Source organism: Cyprinodon tularosa, unplaced genomic scaffold (genome assembly GCF_016077235.1).
Source record: "Cyprinodon tularosa strain WSP-4 unplaced genomic scaffold, ASM1607723v1 ctg180, whole genome shotgun sequence".
Classification (NCBI taxonomy): domain Eukaryota; kingdom Metazoa; phylum Chordata; class Actinopteri; order Cyprinodontiformes; family Cyprinodontidae; genus Cyprinodon; species Cyprinodon tularosa.
The window spans coordinates 344,192-359,090 of NW_024038609.1; the positions used below are offsets into that span (position 1 = coordinate 344,192).

Below are 14,899 nucleotides of genomic sequence, written 5' to 3' on the forward strand. Positions count from 1 at the left end.
TGGTGCCTGCAGTTTAGATTATTTAGATGAAAAACACCTACCAGCCGCCGCGGTGAACTGCGAGGAGGCGACCCGGCCAGACAGAACTAATATTAGAAGGCAGGATAGTAATCTGGATGAACTGACTGCAGTGATTAAGTTTTCAGGTGGACTTTCTCACTTTAAAACATATTAAAACTACTTTATTCCCACTGATCACAGCAAATATAGCTGCAAGGCTAAGAAAGGATAGACTAGCTCCGCCCAACGCGCGTCAGACACACTTTTGCACCGTGCAGCCAGAGAAGCAAAGCTGCTTCAGCCGCGCGTCAGAACTAACTGGTACAAGCAGCAAAAATGAAGCAGCAGACACATGAAAGTAGCATTACTTTGAACGGCCGGTTCACACCGATGTCGAGCGGTTGGAGTTCCTTTGTCAGACCTCCCGGAATAACAGCAAGCACAGCGTTCATTTGTTTCACCATGTTTTTCACATCGGCTGTGAGATGGGCACGCATGGAGTCACAGATTAACAGCGATGGTGATGAGTGGGAAAAAACCACCTGGTCTCCTTACATACACCTCCCTCAGCCACTCTTTCATCATCTCCTCAATGAGGAGTTCTGCATAAGGCACATACCTGTTCTTTTATACACAATCCACGCCCACACTTCCCCCTTTAACGTTCTCATGGTGGTCTCAATAACATCCGCAGTAACAACACACATAGGGCGCACCGCACATTTTGAGGAGAAAAAAAGACGGCTATATGCGCCTTATAGTCCTGAAAATACGGTAATAGTAATTAGCAGTAATTATACCAAAACCAAATAAAAATCAATATTTTGCATTTAAGATTTAAAAAAAAGGTTTTCTTCTGTAAACATGCTATATCCAGGTCTCTGGAGTGTTAGCTTCACTTGATTTAATTCTTTTAAAAAATCTTCTCCAAGGAACGTTACGCTCTCCGATTATTTATTGATAAATAAATAAAAAATAGTCGTCAGATTAATCGATTCGAAAAGTAATCGTTAGCTGCAGGCCGAATCCAGACATGAAACTTTGAAAAATGTTTTAATCACAAATAGATTTCAGAGCAACTTGGTTGTTTTTCATATTTTATATTTTGAGAATTTATTTTTATTTTTGTAATTATTTATTTTCTATTTTTGTTTTTAAAATTTCTCTTTTTCAAGTTGAGTTTTCAATATTTCTTTCTTTTCAAGTAGTTTTTCTTAGATCACCTTCACTTCCAGCCTAATACCAACTCTCAGTCGACCAATAGAAATGCAGCTTTGCTCCTCCCCACTAAAGCAACCCCGCCGCCAGTAGGAAGAGAATCTGATCTGTGCCTTTACAAAAGAATTAGATTTATCAAACTCTAAACAAATATAAAAGATTTATTTAGAAATGGAAGCCCAGCATAGTTAATCATCTGAGCTATTCTGACTGAAATGGAGCAGTTAAAGTCTAAAGTTTAAATCTGTTTTCTTCTTCAGGAGCCTCCATTGGAGAGGGTCAGTCTGCGGTTGCCAGCAACATCGCCAACACAACATACCGCCTGCAGTGGTGGGACTTCACCAAGTTCGACCTGCCAGAGATCAGCAACGGTGCGAGATCTCCTCACTCCACCCTGCCCTCTGACCTCACTGACATCCGCTTCTTTTCTGAGAATGTACAGGATTCACTGCTAAACATGAGATAGAAGAAAAAATTGAGGGCATTTTCCCTTGAGTTAAACAGGTCTGAAAATTTGCTAAAGAAATAAGATAATTTACGTAAAAAAAAAAAATTCTATTTTCTTATTTCAAGTGCATAAGGTAAGATAGACTTTATTGATCTCACAGTGGAGAAATTCTCTTGTCACATTGGCTCAAAAGTCAAAAGGAATAAAATATATAATAATAATATCCAATGATCTGATTTTAAAGGCTAAACTCCTCGGTCCATCCGTAGGTCGTTATTAAGCTGCTCTTATCAGAGATAAATTTGCTCATTTTTTGCAGCGTAAATATCTCTGTCTGTCTGTCTTTAAAGGAATAGTACACCCAAAACATGATTAGCCTTCATTTTCTACTCACCCCCATGCTGAACAACACTCTGGAGTACTTTTTTGATATCTCAAATGCATCTGGAGATCTGGGAGGCTTCTTGCTGTCTGCTGACATTCAAATAATGGAGGTCTATGGTGCCCGAGGCAGAAAGGTCCATAAAAGTCCACAAAAAACGTGTCAATATTCCTCCATACTGCTCGTCCAATGTATTCCAAGTGTCCTGAGTGGGTAGCGTCCAGAATTTACTCGAAACGAAGTCATTTAGAATGTTTTTAGAGCATAAACAGTAGTGTATAGGATTTCCTGAAAGCGTGTTTACGACGCTACGGAAACCGCGGCAGACCAAACCAGACCGAACAAGTGCGCATTCAGCTCGTCAAAGAACTCATGCTCGTCCTCAGACATTTTTCTTTCGTTGTTTCTTTCTTTGCACAGGTAAACAGCACATTTCTTCTTCTACGCTTGCATTATCGGCAGAGCAGATGCTGAATGCGCACTTTCATCTGGTTTGGTCTGCCGCGGTTTCCGTAGACTCGTGAACGCGCTTTCAGGAAATCCTATACACTACTGTTTATGCTCTAAAAACATTCTAAATGACTTCGTTTCGAGTAAATACTGGATGCTACCCACTCAGGACACTTGCAATACATTGGACGAACAGTATGGAGGAATATTGTTTTTTGTGGACTTTTATGGACCTTTCTGCCTCGGGCGCCATAGACCTCCATTATTTGAATGTCAGCAGACAGCAAGAAGCCTCCCAGATCTCCAGATGCATTTGAGATATCAAAAAAGTACTCCAGAGTGTTGTTCAGCATGGGGGTAAGTAGAAAATGAAGGCTAATCATGTTTTGGGTGTACTATTCCTTTAAAGCTCCTGCTTGGCTTCATTTTTGTAAAACTTCTCATTGTTTGAATTTAAAGGTGCCGTAGGAGATCTTGGAAAAACGGTTCCAGCAAGCTATATTTTTGAACATGCACCATCATACCTCTCCCTTTAGACCGCCTCTTAAAACCACGCCTTCAAAACACATGAACGTGCATGCTGTCTGTCGAGGTGTTCGGATGTTTCCGAGATGAAGAACAAAACAAGCAGAGACCGAGTGCTCCTGACAAGAGCTAACAACAACATAACAGTGCCTAAAGCCTTGCATTGACAGCATGGGCTTTGATGGTCAAAGCCATGTTTACTTCAACATACGGTACAGTGAAGCCAGAATAGCGGACAGGGGTGGAGGTGGAGGGGGCATAAAATGTCCTTGCTTTGTAGGTGTCGAGCTGGGTAGCTGCTGGCCGATCGTTGTCATAACTAACAAAAAACACACGGGAATCACAATTAGTACCGTATAGAGTTAATCTGACGAAATGTTTAGATGCACAACATACATGGCTTTGAGCTAGGTAACATGACTGAGTTCACGTGACTTCACTGGTCCTTACGCCTGCACGAGCATTGAGTAGTTGATTCGTTCATGTGTCAGTGTACGCACGCAGGGGGAGGGACAAGCAGACGACCCTGATTGACGTGTCAGGAACCAATAGTGAACCACAGACTGTGTTTTGTGATTGGTTGGGGTTAGTCATTGGTTTCCCACTGTAGCGGGGACCATTTGTTTTAGTTTCACTTTCAGACCTTCTATGTCACTGTTGGGAGATCTTCAAGCCACGCTGTAAAAAATGCGTCAGAAAACGTCTCCTACTGCACCTTTAAATGCTCTCAGTAGGACAACAGTAGCAGAACGTCTTTCTTTGTGTTTAACTTCCAAGCGTCTCTTTCCTTCAGTGTTTTCTGATCTCTGAGGTTTCTGTTGGTTTTTGTTCCCCTGATGAAGAACCTGGTTTCCCGCCTCGTCTTTGTTTCCAGCCTCCGTCAACGTTCTGGTGCCAAACTGTAAAATCTACAACGACGCCAGCTGTGACATCTCAGCAGACGGCCAGCTGCTGGCGGTTTTCATTCCCAGCAGCCAGCGGGGCTTTCCTGACGAGGGCATCCTGGCCATCTACTCTCTAGCTGCACACAACCTGGGCGAGATGCTCTACACTAAGAGATTCGGTACGGCCTCTTCCTCCTCCTCTTCCTCATCCTCTGCTGACTCCGCCCCATTAAAGCGGTTTGCCCCTCCCCCACAGGTCCAAACGCCATCTCTGTCAGCCTGTCTCCTATGGGATGCTACGTCATGGTGGGCCTGGCCTCCCGTAGAATCCTCCTGCATCCTTCCACTGACCACATGGTGGCGCAGGTGTTCCGCCTGCAGCAGCCGCATGGAGGAGAGACGTCCATGAGGGTGAGGCAGATTAGATCATTTCTCACCTCGTTTTCATCCGATCTCAAAGTTTCTTCTTCTTCTGTCCATTTGCACATGTTGGTTCCTTCACGGTTCGGGTTCTGTTCACTTTCAGATGGTCTTTAACGTGGTTTACCCCATGGCTCCAGACCAGAGACGCCACGTCAGCATCAACTCGGCCCGCTGGCTGCCGGACCCGGCCATGGGTCTGGCTTACGGCACCAACAAGGGCGACCTGGTGATCTGCCGGCCGGTGTGAGTCAAACTAATCCACCTCCGACTCCGTCAGAACCAGATCATTGCTGTTTATCTGGATTGTTTTCCCTGATCAGCTGCAGGATATATCTATTAAATCTATATTCCCCCAAAGGTGGTTAATAACCGTCCTTTCAGAATGACATCCAACATTTTATTAAAAACAAAGCCATGATCAAACATCTAAGCTTCTCTGTTCTGCTTTCTGTGATCTGAACCTCGAATCGTCATCAGCGGATCTGCTCCAATGTTTCTGAACATCCTTCCTTGTTTTTCTTTCTACTTTAGCTTTTTTAATTCATTAAACATTTGGCAGTAAATGGATTCAAAGGGCTGAACATGAAGAAACATAACAGGAAAATAGAGAAGTTCACTGGAGCTGCAAAGGGGTAATTAGATAATCAATGAACATGAATGATTACAGAGAATAAATGATGAATTCAAATAAGGTTATTATAAAATATTGATAGAAGATGAAAGTTTGACTGAAACTTAACTAATAATGTTCAGATAGTTCAGTCAAAGGATCTGAATAAATATATTTTAATCTGGGTTAAAGTAGCTGAAGGTTTTCAGCTTTTTTCCAGTTTATTCCAGATCAGTGGTGCAGAATAACTACAAACTGTGGCTCCATGTTTGGTTCTGGTTCTGATCCAGTAGACCTGAGAGCTCTGGCTGTTGATCCACTGCCAGCCAGCCTGTAAGGTATTTTGGAGCTCAGCCATTCAGTGATTCATAGACTAACAGAAGGATATTAAAGTCTATTCTCTGAGGTACGGGGAGCCGCAGAAAGGACTTTAGACCTGGGCTGATGTTCTCTACTTCCTTAGTTCTAATGAGGACGCAGGCATCAGCGTTCTAGATCAGCTGTCTGATGGACTTTTTAGGCAGAACTGTGAAGACACCACTGCAGGGATCGATTCTAAAGATGAACAAAGCAGGAATCAGTTTTTCAACATTAGTCCTCTAATCCTGGAGATCTTCTTCAGGTGTTAGAAGGAACACGTAGTTTCTGTCTTTATGAGCCTCTGAAGGTTCAGATCTGAGTCCATCTCTACACCCAGATTTAGAGGCTGGATTAACTGAAGCTGGAAGCTAACTTTGAAACACTCTTCCTTTCATCCAAACACTAGGACTTCAGTTTAGTTTGACTCATCTGAAGAACATTTAGTTCATCCATGCGTTGGTTTCTTCTCTGCGTGGATCCAGAGCTGGAATGGGTTCATGGTCACTTGGTGACCTGATGATGAACAGCTAGGTGTTAAACTTTATCGCTAAGGTAACTGATGCTGTTTGTTAAGATCTGAGTTAAGGAGGGCATGGAGATAATCGGAGGGGCCCAAAGATGGACCCCTGGAGAACGGCACGTTGGATTTCTGTGTCTCTGACGTAAAGCTACCCACTGACACTAAACGAGGTCCCGTCCTTCAACTAAGTCATAAACTTTTCCTGGAACGTACAAGAAATTTGTCCCAGTTTTAAAAAGCTATATTTCATATTGAATTTAAACGTTAAGAAATCTGTCACTAGAAATATGAGGATATTTAGCTCATCCAAACAACAGCCAATGGAATCTCCACTCACTGCCTAATTCTGACCAATCAGGATCAGAGGAAAGTATTATATGAAGCAAGAGCAGATTTGATTGGATCATTCGATTCGAATTAAAATGAAAGGAGTCAGTAAGACCTCTTCTTTTGAGATCAAGATTTCAAAGGGTGCAGTTGTCTGAAATAATCTGTACCTGCAGATTATTTTTATTATAATTTGGACTCTCTTAGTGTGGAAATGTCAAAACAAGATCAAAAAGGCTCAGTCTTAGATGGACACTTTTTGCAGTGAAGAACAGGAACCAGGGGGACCGTCAGAAGAAGGAAACGCTCCATGAAGTCGCCGCTCTTCCAGGAATTACTCACCGGGAATCAGATTTAGGCTCAGAATGAAAACATATTTTCATTCCTGGATTTATCCCGCTCCCAATATTCTTAAGTCCCACCCCTCCCACCTGCACCTGTCCTTCATTCTCTCCTTTCTTCTGTCCTTCCTGTTTTCCCTTCTATGTCCTTTTCTCCCGTCTCCCTTCATATTATTCATCCCTTTTTATTTCTCTCCCTTTACCTTTTCCCTCCCTCTTTTCTCTTTTTGTCTCAGTCTAGAACTGGACCAGAGCTTCTGGGGTCGTGGTTCCTGTGAGAACCTTCTAGCTTCATGTTTTGGCTGCTGTAAGGATCCTCAGTGTGAGGCTTTAGTGACCCTCAGCCTCGTTCTCTCAGTAAAACTCCACCTTCAGCTCTGCTGTGTTGGTGTGACCCCCCCACCCACCCGCATAACATCATTATCTTAATGAATGAGCTCACAGGAAGAGCCTCAATTGGAAAAGCCCATTTGGATAAATTACAGAGGCTCTGATCCGAGTGATTCCACGCAGACGTCCCTCCTCCACACAGGAAACTTCCTGAAGGGAAGTGAATTAGCTCAGGAAATCATGTGTTTGTGTCCAGGTTCTACAGAAGCGATGGTGAGAGTCCCGCTGAGCCCAGCAGCGAGCCACTGTTCTCGGTTAACAACAGCGGAACCAGCCGGACTCGAGGTTCTGACAGACCAGGGTGAGAGCTGTAACTGAAAATCCAGCCTGATGGAGTTCCAGGAAGTGACCCGTGAACATTTGAGGTTATTCGAACCTGAACCAAAATTTTCCTGCAATTGATTGTGGGGGAAAAAAATGGTTCTGGTTGACTGTCTAAATCTGGTTTCTACAGATCAGCAAAGATTATTTGAAATGTTAATTGACCTTTGCCGATTGTTCCTCAGATCCCAAACCTACGTTTGGTTCTAGTAATGGGTCAGAACCTGACCAGCTCATGCTAAGTAGACTATTTCTGCTGTTATTTCATCACCGTGTTATGATTTCAGGCCAAACCGCTCCGGATGGAGGCTGGACAGAGACATGGGACTGATGAACGCCATCGGACTGCAGCCGCGAAACCCCGCCCCTTCAGTGACATCACAGGGCACCCAGACCCCGATCATCCAGCTGCAGAACGCCGAAACGCAGACGGAGAGAGACCTGTCGGAGCCCGGTGGTTCCCAGCAGCCTCCCAGTAAGAACAAACACTCCCAGTACAGAAAATAATCGGAATAATATTGAAACTGATAGAAAAACTAGGAATCTGACAGAAAATTGATGAATCTGATAGAAAAGCGAGTTTGACTCCTGTCAGGTTCACTATGGAGGGAATGTTGTTCTATCTTTGGTGAAAGCAAAAATAAACAGTTAAACAGCTTATATAAATTTAAATTATTTAATGAAAACCTGTTTTGTAAGTGGAAAACTCATTCATTTAAAAAAGCTTTTGCGAGTAACTTGGCCATTTCTTTTATTATACTTTAATTTTTTTTCTTAATTTTCTTCCAAAAATAATTTACAGATTAAAATTTCTGTTAGAAATTTTGATCTGTGAGACAGAATTTGAAAAGAATGCATTTCCTAAAACTCAATCTGAAGAAGATCATTTAGAAAAGTAAAATATATTGTAGAACAATTTAAAAAAAAATGTAGAAATTTTAATTTAGAGAAAAGCAATAAAAACAAAAAAACAAGAAAAAAAGCAAATTTATTCTCAAAACCATTTTAAATAAGATTTTTTTTTTTTAAGTTTAACTTTCTGTTTATAAAACAGAATCATTGCTGATTGCTGCTGTCGGACCATCAGTATCCCCATTTCTTTCCTTCGGAACCAAATCTGTTTGTTTTCCGCTTGGTTACCATGGGAACGTGTCTCCACAGGTCTGATGGCAGAAACTCCGTCTACGAGTCGAGCTGCTCAGACGGCTCCAGTTGCACCGGAAAACCGTGTAGTTCAGGACAGAGTCCAGACAGAAAGTTCTGCAGAGACCACCGATTCTGCTGCAGGTGACTGCTTCACCCTCTGTGCTCAGACCGGTCTGGTACCAGAACCAGTACCAGTCCTGATTATAGTCTAAAAATGGTGTCCTGTTCTGTTGAACCATTTGGGACTGTTGACACCACTGCGTTTCATTTCTGACGTCTGGTTCTGCTGATGGGTCAAGTCAAGCCAGTTCTTTGTCTTTCAGGTCCGGCTGAGTCTGCAGAGTTTGTTTCTGGAGAAGACGCGCTGGCCCGGATCCGCCGGCTGATCGCCGAGGGCGGCATGACGGCCGTGGTCCAAAGGGAGCAGAGCACCACCATGGCCTCCATGGGTGGCTTCGGGAACAACATCATCGTCAGCCACCGCATCCACCGAGGCTCCCAGACGGGCCCCGGGGCCTCCAGGCCTCAAGCGGACCCCGGCACTCAGGCGCTTCTCGTCCCCCAGCCCTACCCCCTCCATTCCCTGCAGGCTGATCCTCCCGAGCGACTGTCCCCCATGTGGGGCTCCCAGGTGCTGCGGGGCCCCCGGCCCCCAGGCCTCTCTGTGAGGCTGGACATGGACGATGTTTTCGACGGGGGACGAACTAATGGCTCCCCCCCACAGGGTCCTTCCTCCTCCTCCTCCCTGCTGTTGTCCTCTTCCTCCTCCTCATCCTCTCAAGGCCCCCTCCCCGGAAGTGGAGGCGGGTCTGACGGTTACCCTGGCGACCCCTACAGCAGGTAGTCTTCTGATTGGCCGAGAGAAGCGGAGTCCGGCGTGCTGCTCAGAGCCTTAACTCACAAATACAGGTGCTGCTTTGACACGACCCCCCCCCCTCCCCTTCTCACCCTCCTCATCCTCACTGCGTATAGATCATTCCTCATGGGAAACGACCCTCCGCCCTGATTGGTCCACTTCGTTTCCATGTGATGAAGGGGAGGAAGCAGAGGAGGAGGATGGTTTCTTCATCATAGACGGTCTCCTGCTGCGCTCGGTGCCAAGTGACCAGATAACCAGTAAAGCAGAGACTGACGTCTCCGGACTCACTGGACTTTGTCCTGTGACTGTGATGGGGGGGACAGGGTCCCGTGAGAGGACAGAGATGGGTGTGAGAGCGTCCCATCAGAGGACGAGGGACGCGTATGAGTTTGTCCAATCAGGGGAAGGGGGACGCATGTCAGAGCGTCCTTCAGGGGAAGGGGGACGCTTCAGGCTGAAGGGACAGTAGAGACTGAATGGTGGAAGATTAGATACGGTTTCAGTTTGTTTTGGGTTTTTAGTGGGGGGGGGTCTGGACTGGTACTGTTACCCGGACGGGTCTCGCTCTGACCCCCAATGCTTCTTAAAAACCCAGAGTTGCACTACGGTGTGTTTTGATGCTACATGAGCCTGAACAGAAGAGTGTGTGTGTGTTTGTGTTCACGGTTCTGTTCCATGGTTCTGACCCAGCCCCCATTTACTGATCCAGTCCACATTAAAGGAACAAACAGGGGAAGAAACTGGATCACAAGCTTTGGACCAGAACCGTTGACTTTTTCAGAGCTGCTGCTAATTGTTTTCACTCTGTGAGTCTGGGTCAGAACCGGAGCATGTTTCCTTTTCCAAACTAATCCTGTGTGTTTGGTTCTGGTTCTAAGCCGGTTCACTTAGCTCAGAACATTTGGACCTGATAGTTTTTATCTTCAGCCAATCAAATCATGGACCCATCTCTGCCGCATCATGTGACTGGTTTCTGCAGAGCAGCACCGGGACGGTTCTCTGCCGCGGCTCGCTTATCGGATCTAACCCACTCTGAAAGTGCCGCACTTTGAGCCTCCGAACCGGGCGGACGCTGACAAAATGGAAGGCAAAATGGCAAATATCCAGAACCTAAACGGGTCTTTGTTACAGAGCATCGTTCATTGTCGCCTGATGAAGATGAACGTAGCTCCTTAGGTTCTGGGTGAATCAGACCAAACGCACCAAACAGAACCCTGCAGCAAAGCATCATGGGATTCTGAGTTTTATCTGGTAAGACAAAAAAAATAACGGCGCTCTGCACCCAGAGTGAACTCTGGTCAAAGTTGGACCTTTCTTCCTGGTGCTGTTGGTCCAAACTACATCCAGAATATTTTTAGAAAAAATAACAATGGGAACCATTCCCTGCAGTGTTTTGGTGGATTCTGGAGGTTCTGATTGTTGATTTGACCCGAATCTTGACAGGTTCTTCCTGAAGCGGATCCTCAGCGTTGGATTGACGGTGGGCGACATTTTGTGGAGCTGGAAGCTCAGAGATGGTTTTGGGCTGACAGGTGAAGAAGAAGAGGACTGATGAAGTTGTTCCAGACCTTCAGCTCCTCTTCCTCCCTCGCTCCGTAAAAAACCATTAATAAAGGAGAGATTTTAGCTCTGCTGTGTGCAGAGTGGTCCCGGTACCAGTCATCATGATTGATCAGGTTTCCATGACGACAGCAGAGCTCTGAGGCAGGAAGCAGCAGCTTGATTGGTGGACATTTCAGACCCAGAGAGTGTGTGTGTGTTTAGGCTGTGGAGGGATGAGTGGACAAAGCTGAACGGTACTGCTGTGTCAGGATCCCACTGTGGACCGCTCCAAAACGACTCTTTGAATTTTAGATGTGTTGTAATTAAAGAGCTTTGAGAGTTTCTCTGTGACGTGGCGCCTGTTTTTGTCCTCCGGTTTCACTGTACCCTCAATCTGCACCGACCTGCAGAACCCACCAATCCACGATTTATTCAAATGATTATAAAAATCCTTTAGGTTCTTCAGTTTGGCGGAAGCTCCCTGAGGTTGGTTTGGGTTTAAAGTCCATATTTGTTCTGGTTCAGTCCATTTTATCACATTGGTTCCTGTCATAATGCGCTGCTGTCCAGTTCAGGCTATGATCCCCGTGAAGTCATCCATCTAAATACCCAAACTGGCTGCAGAGTCCAGGACTGCGTGGAGGATGGTTAGGGTCATAACGTTTTATTTTTAAACTGAAAAAAATTATTTACAACTGAAAAAGTAATTTTTAAGTAAAGAAAGATTTCAAAAAAGTTTTCAAACTGCTGCCACCTCAGCGGGGGGGTGGGGCTTAGAACACATTGAGTCGGGATTGTTGACTGACAGTTTAGGTGCCTGCACAATAATATTCCTAACTGCTGCATTCAGGAACCGTGGAAATGTCTTTAAAGGGGTCATAGAATGAAAAACAGAGTTTCCATTGTCATAGATGAATAATGATAGTTCAGTGGGTGAAATGGACGTACAGAGAAGTTCAAACCCCGTCGACGCCTCCTTTCTCTGCAAATCTCACTATTCTAAACTTCCACCATAAAATGAGTGAATCCAAACGAAGCACCAAGGTTGGGTTCGGTCGCTCCGTCCCACTACTGGCTCCCTGCCCCCATCCGCCGGGGTTCCTGGACCAGCCCTGGAGCTCATGGCTCAGTTCTGCTTTTTTTTTTTTTTTCCCCCCTGACATTTTCTTAGGTATGGAAAGTAGGACATGTCCGTCAAAAAGAGGACGTCTGGTCACCCTACCATATCAACAATTTGATGTTTCAATGAGTGAGTGTTTGTTGCTATGATGCGTCTTTGCTCAGCAGCTTCGCTCGTTGTAAACCAACCAATCAGAGCACAGCTCATCTAAATATTCATGATCATACCATAAAAGGAAGAAAACATGTTTCATTCTAGGGCTTTTAACCAGTGTTGCCTTAGGGCTCATAGAACAGCAAATATGCCATTTTTAGCCCAATCAATGTTACACACCCTATTAGAGACCTTAAGGACCAGCACCAAATACACTATAGAATCATTCTATGACCCCTTTAAACCATCTTCAATATTCTATATTGATGGGATTGCTTTAAAGAAGTTAAACATATAATATTGATCTTTTAAAGATTTTTCTATTTCCAACTGTTCCTGAATGCAACTGATGGGAACATTTTAAGTTTTCAGTCCATGACCTATGTTATTTAAGCCCGCCCCATGCTGAGGTGGCAGCAGGTTTGAAACTTAAAAAAAATGGAATCTGAGAAGTAGGTCTAATCTTTTATTTTTATTTAAAATAAATGTAGAAAAAACATGATGACAGAAGTTTATGGCCACAGAGCAGCGCAGTGGGCCTAGTCCAGGAGAAGAGAGCTGAGATCATGTTAGAAAAAAACGCTGCAGGTTGTTTAAAAAATCTGTTTTCTGATGGTCCCCGACTCCCTGCCGAGTTAATTCATTACAGCTCCTTAGTCACATCTGCACCTGGTTTCCATGGCGAACACACAGTGAGGCGTCAGGAGCATCCCTCTGAGATTTCTGTCCATCCAGACATGAAGGCATCATGAAGGGGAAATCCAATCAGAGAAACATCCAAAGGTTTACTAAAGTAAGAATAGCAAGCAGTCATCAAAGAAATGACGAGTTTAAAAAATCCGTGCCTGACCAATGAGAGCAACTGACTGTGACGTAAGCGCGACAGAAAGCTGGTGGGGGAGTGTAATGAATGTAGAGCCTCTTCCTGCTCACGTTTCAACAAAAACCCCAAATCTATTCCTTCCGAAACTGATTCCAAAGCTGAGTCAAACAAGAACTGTTCAATAGCTGTTGCCATCTTACTTGTTTTGCTTTCTCCAAAGTCGCACAGCTTTGTCATCACGCCCTCAAATCCCCGCCCGCTTTGCATCCAGAAATTCAGAACAAATCTCTGCGTTGTGATTGGCCCGCCAGTTCTAGGGCCTGGGGCATTGATCAAGGCCAGACCAAACTCGCAGCCAAAAATGATCTTGGCCGCTGGAGGATGGGGCTAGTTTACTAGGCTATGTCTAGCCTTCTGCGGGTTGGGGAGGATGTACTGCCCCTAGTGGGGGGGGGGGGGGGGGGGGGGGGGGGGGGGGGTGCAGTTTTTAATTACAGAGCAAATAAATGTACCTCTGCATTTAACCCATCCCCTTGGGGAGCAGTGGGCTGCCGTTGTGCGGCATCCAGGGAGCAGTGTGGGGTTAAAGGTCTTTGCTCAGGGACCCAGAGTGGTAGTCTGTGGGAGTGGGGTTCAAACTTAGAACCTCTGGATTCCAAGCGCCTTGTCCTGTCCACTGGGCCACTACTCCCCCTCAAATATGGTCATGAGCTTTTGTTCATGACCAAAAGAACGAGATCCCAGATACAAGCAGCCGAAATGAGTTTTCTCCGTAGTGTGTCTGGGCTCTCGCTTAGAGAGCGAGGAGCTCAGTCATCCGGGGAGGACTCAGAGTAGAGCCGCTGCTCCTCCACATCAAGAGGAGCCAGCTGAGGTGGCTCGGCCATCTGGTTAGGATGCCTCCTGGACGTCTCCCTGGTGAGGGGTTCCGGGCACGTCCCACTGGGCGGAGGCCCAGGGGGAGACCCAGGACACGCTGGAGGGACTGGCCTAAGCGCTGAGGAGAGGGACTTCTGGGCTTCCCTACTGAAGCTGCTACACCCCCACCCCAACCAGACCCCGGATAGGATTTAGGTTAAACACAGGAAATATATTTTGGTTTAAGATTGATTTGGATATAAATTTAAGGCTTGATTGAAATATAACATTCAATATAGATTGAAGATTTAGAAATAGATTTATAGATGCAACAATTATATTTTGCCACTAAATGTGAGAGAAAAATCACTGAAGTGTAAAAAAAAATGTAAATAGGAGAAATGTGGCATTAAAAGGATTTTTTTTTTTCATACATGCTCCTTTGGATCGTATTTAGTGTTTGCTGAAAACATAAAAATCTTAAGTCTTTATTGAAGCTACATTTAATTTAGATTCTAGTCCAAATAAAAAACTTTACAACAGGGCTTTGATATTTTCCTCTTCACAACATCTGGGATCTGGAGCAACATGTGAACCAGAGAACTACTGAGATGATTGGAGATTTCTGACTTGGAAATATGCCACAAATATCTCCAACACACCATCATACCACCACCACCAGCTGGACCTACATTACCAAATATACTGCATTATTGATAACGAGACACTAGCTGCAAAAAAGTTGGGTAAATCTAAAACTGTGGAGTTGGAGCCCAGATAAAGAACCTCTGAGACATGGATGATATGGCGGGGGGGATGTTACAGATGATGGATCAGATTCTGAGATGCAGACATTCTCAGTCTGCTCCCCCTTTAATAGAACGCTGAGATCAAATATTTTAAAGCTCTAAAAGTATTCAGCTGCTTCTGCAGACAAATACACAGGAAACGAAACAGGAAAATGTATATAAGAATGTTATCTCCCATTTATGGCAAAATTATTGGACATTGTAGAACCGGAAGTTTTTACTTTTAATTAAGTAAATAATTCAATCAGTGCTTTTACCAGAGTCTTTTCATTCTTTTTGCACCAAAAACTATATTTTTACTTCATTAAAGAATGTGAGTACTTTAAACTCCAACAGTTTTTCAACCTCTATCCAGTTCTGGATAGTTCCTGCAGAATGTTTGAGTTATTA

General features: G+C 44.6%; 1 protein-coding gene across 1 annotated transcript in view; it reads left to right on the plus strand.

The window, feature by feature from the left end:
* The window catches only part of ambra1b (autophagy/beclin-1 regulator 1b), a 28,984-nt gene extending 19,795 nt beyond the window's left edge, over nucleotides 1-9,189 (plus strand). The window contains exons 11-18 of the mRNA XM_038282176.1: nucleotides 1,479-1,589; nucleotides 3,898-4,086; nucleotides 4,164-4,318; nucleotides 4,434-4,573; nucleotides 7,075-7,179; nucleotides 7,487-7,674; nucleotides 8,361-8,486; nucleotides 8,669-9,189. Coding sequence (XP_038138104.1) covers nucleotides 1,479-1,589; nucleotides 3,898-4,086; nucleotides 4,164-4,318; nucleotides 4,434-4,573; nucleotides 7,075-7,179; nucleotides 7,487-7,674; nucleotides 8,361-8,486; nucleotides 8,669-9,189 — 1,535 coding nt within the window. The remainder of the gene's footprint in view (nucleotides 1-1,478; nucleotides 1,590-3,897; nucleotides 4,087-4,163; nucleotides 4,319-4,433; nucleotides 4,574-7,074; nucleotides 7,180-7,486; nucleotides 7,675-8,360; nucleotides 8,487-8,668) is intronic.
* The last annotated feature ends 5,710 nt before the right edge of the window (nucleotides 9,190-14,899 follow it).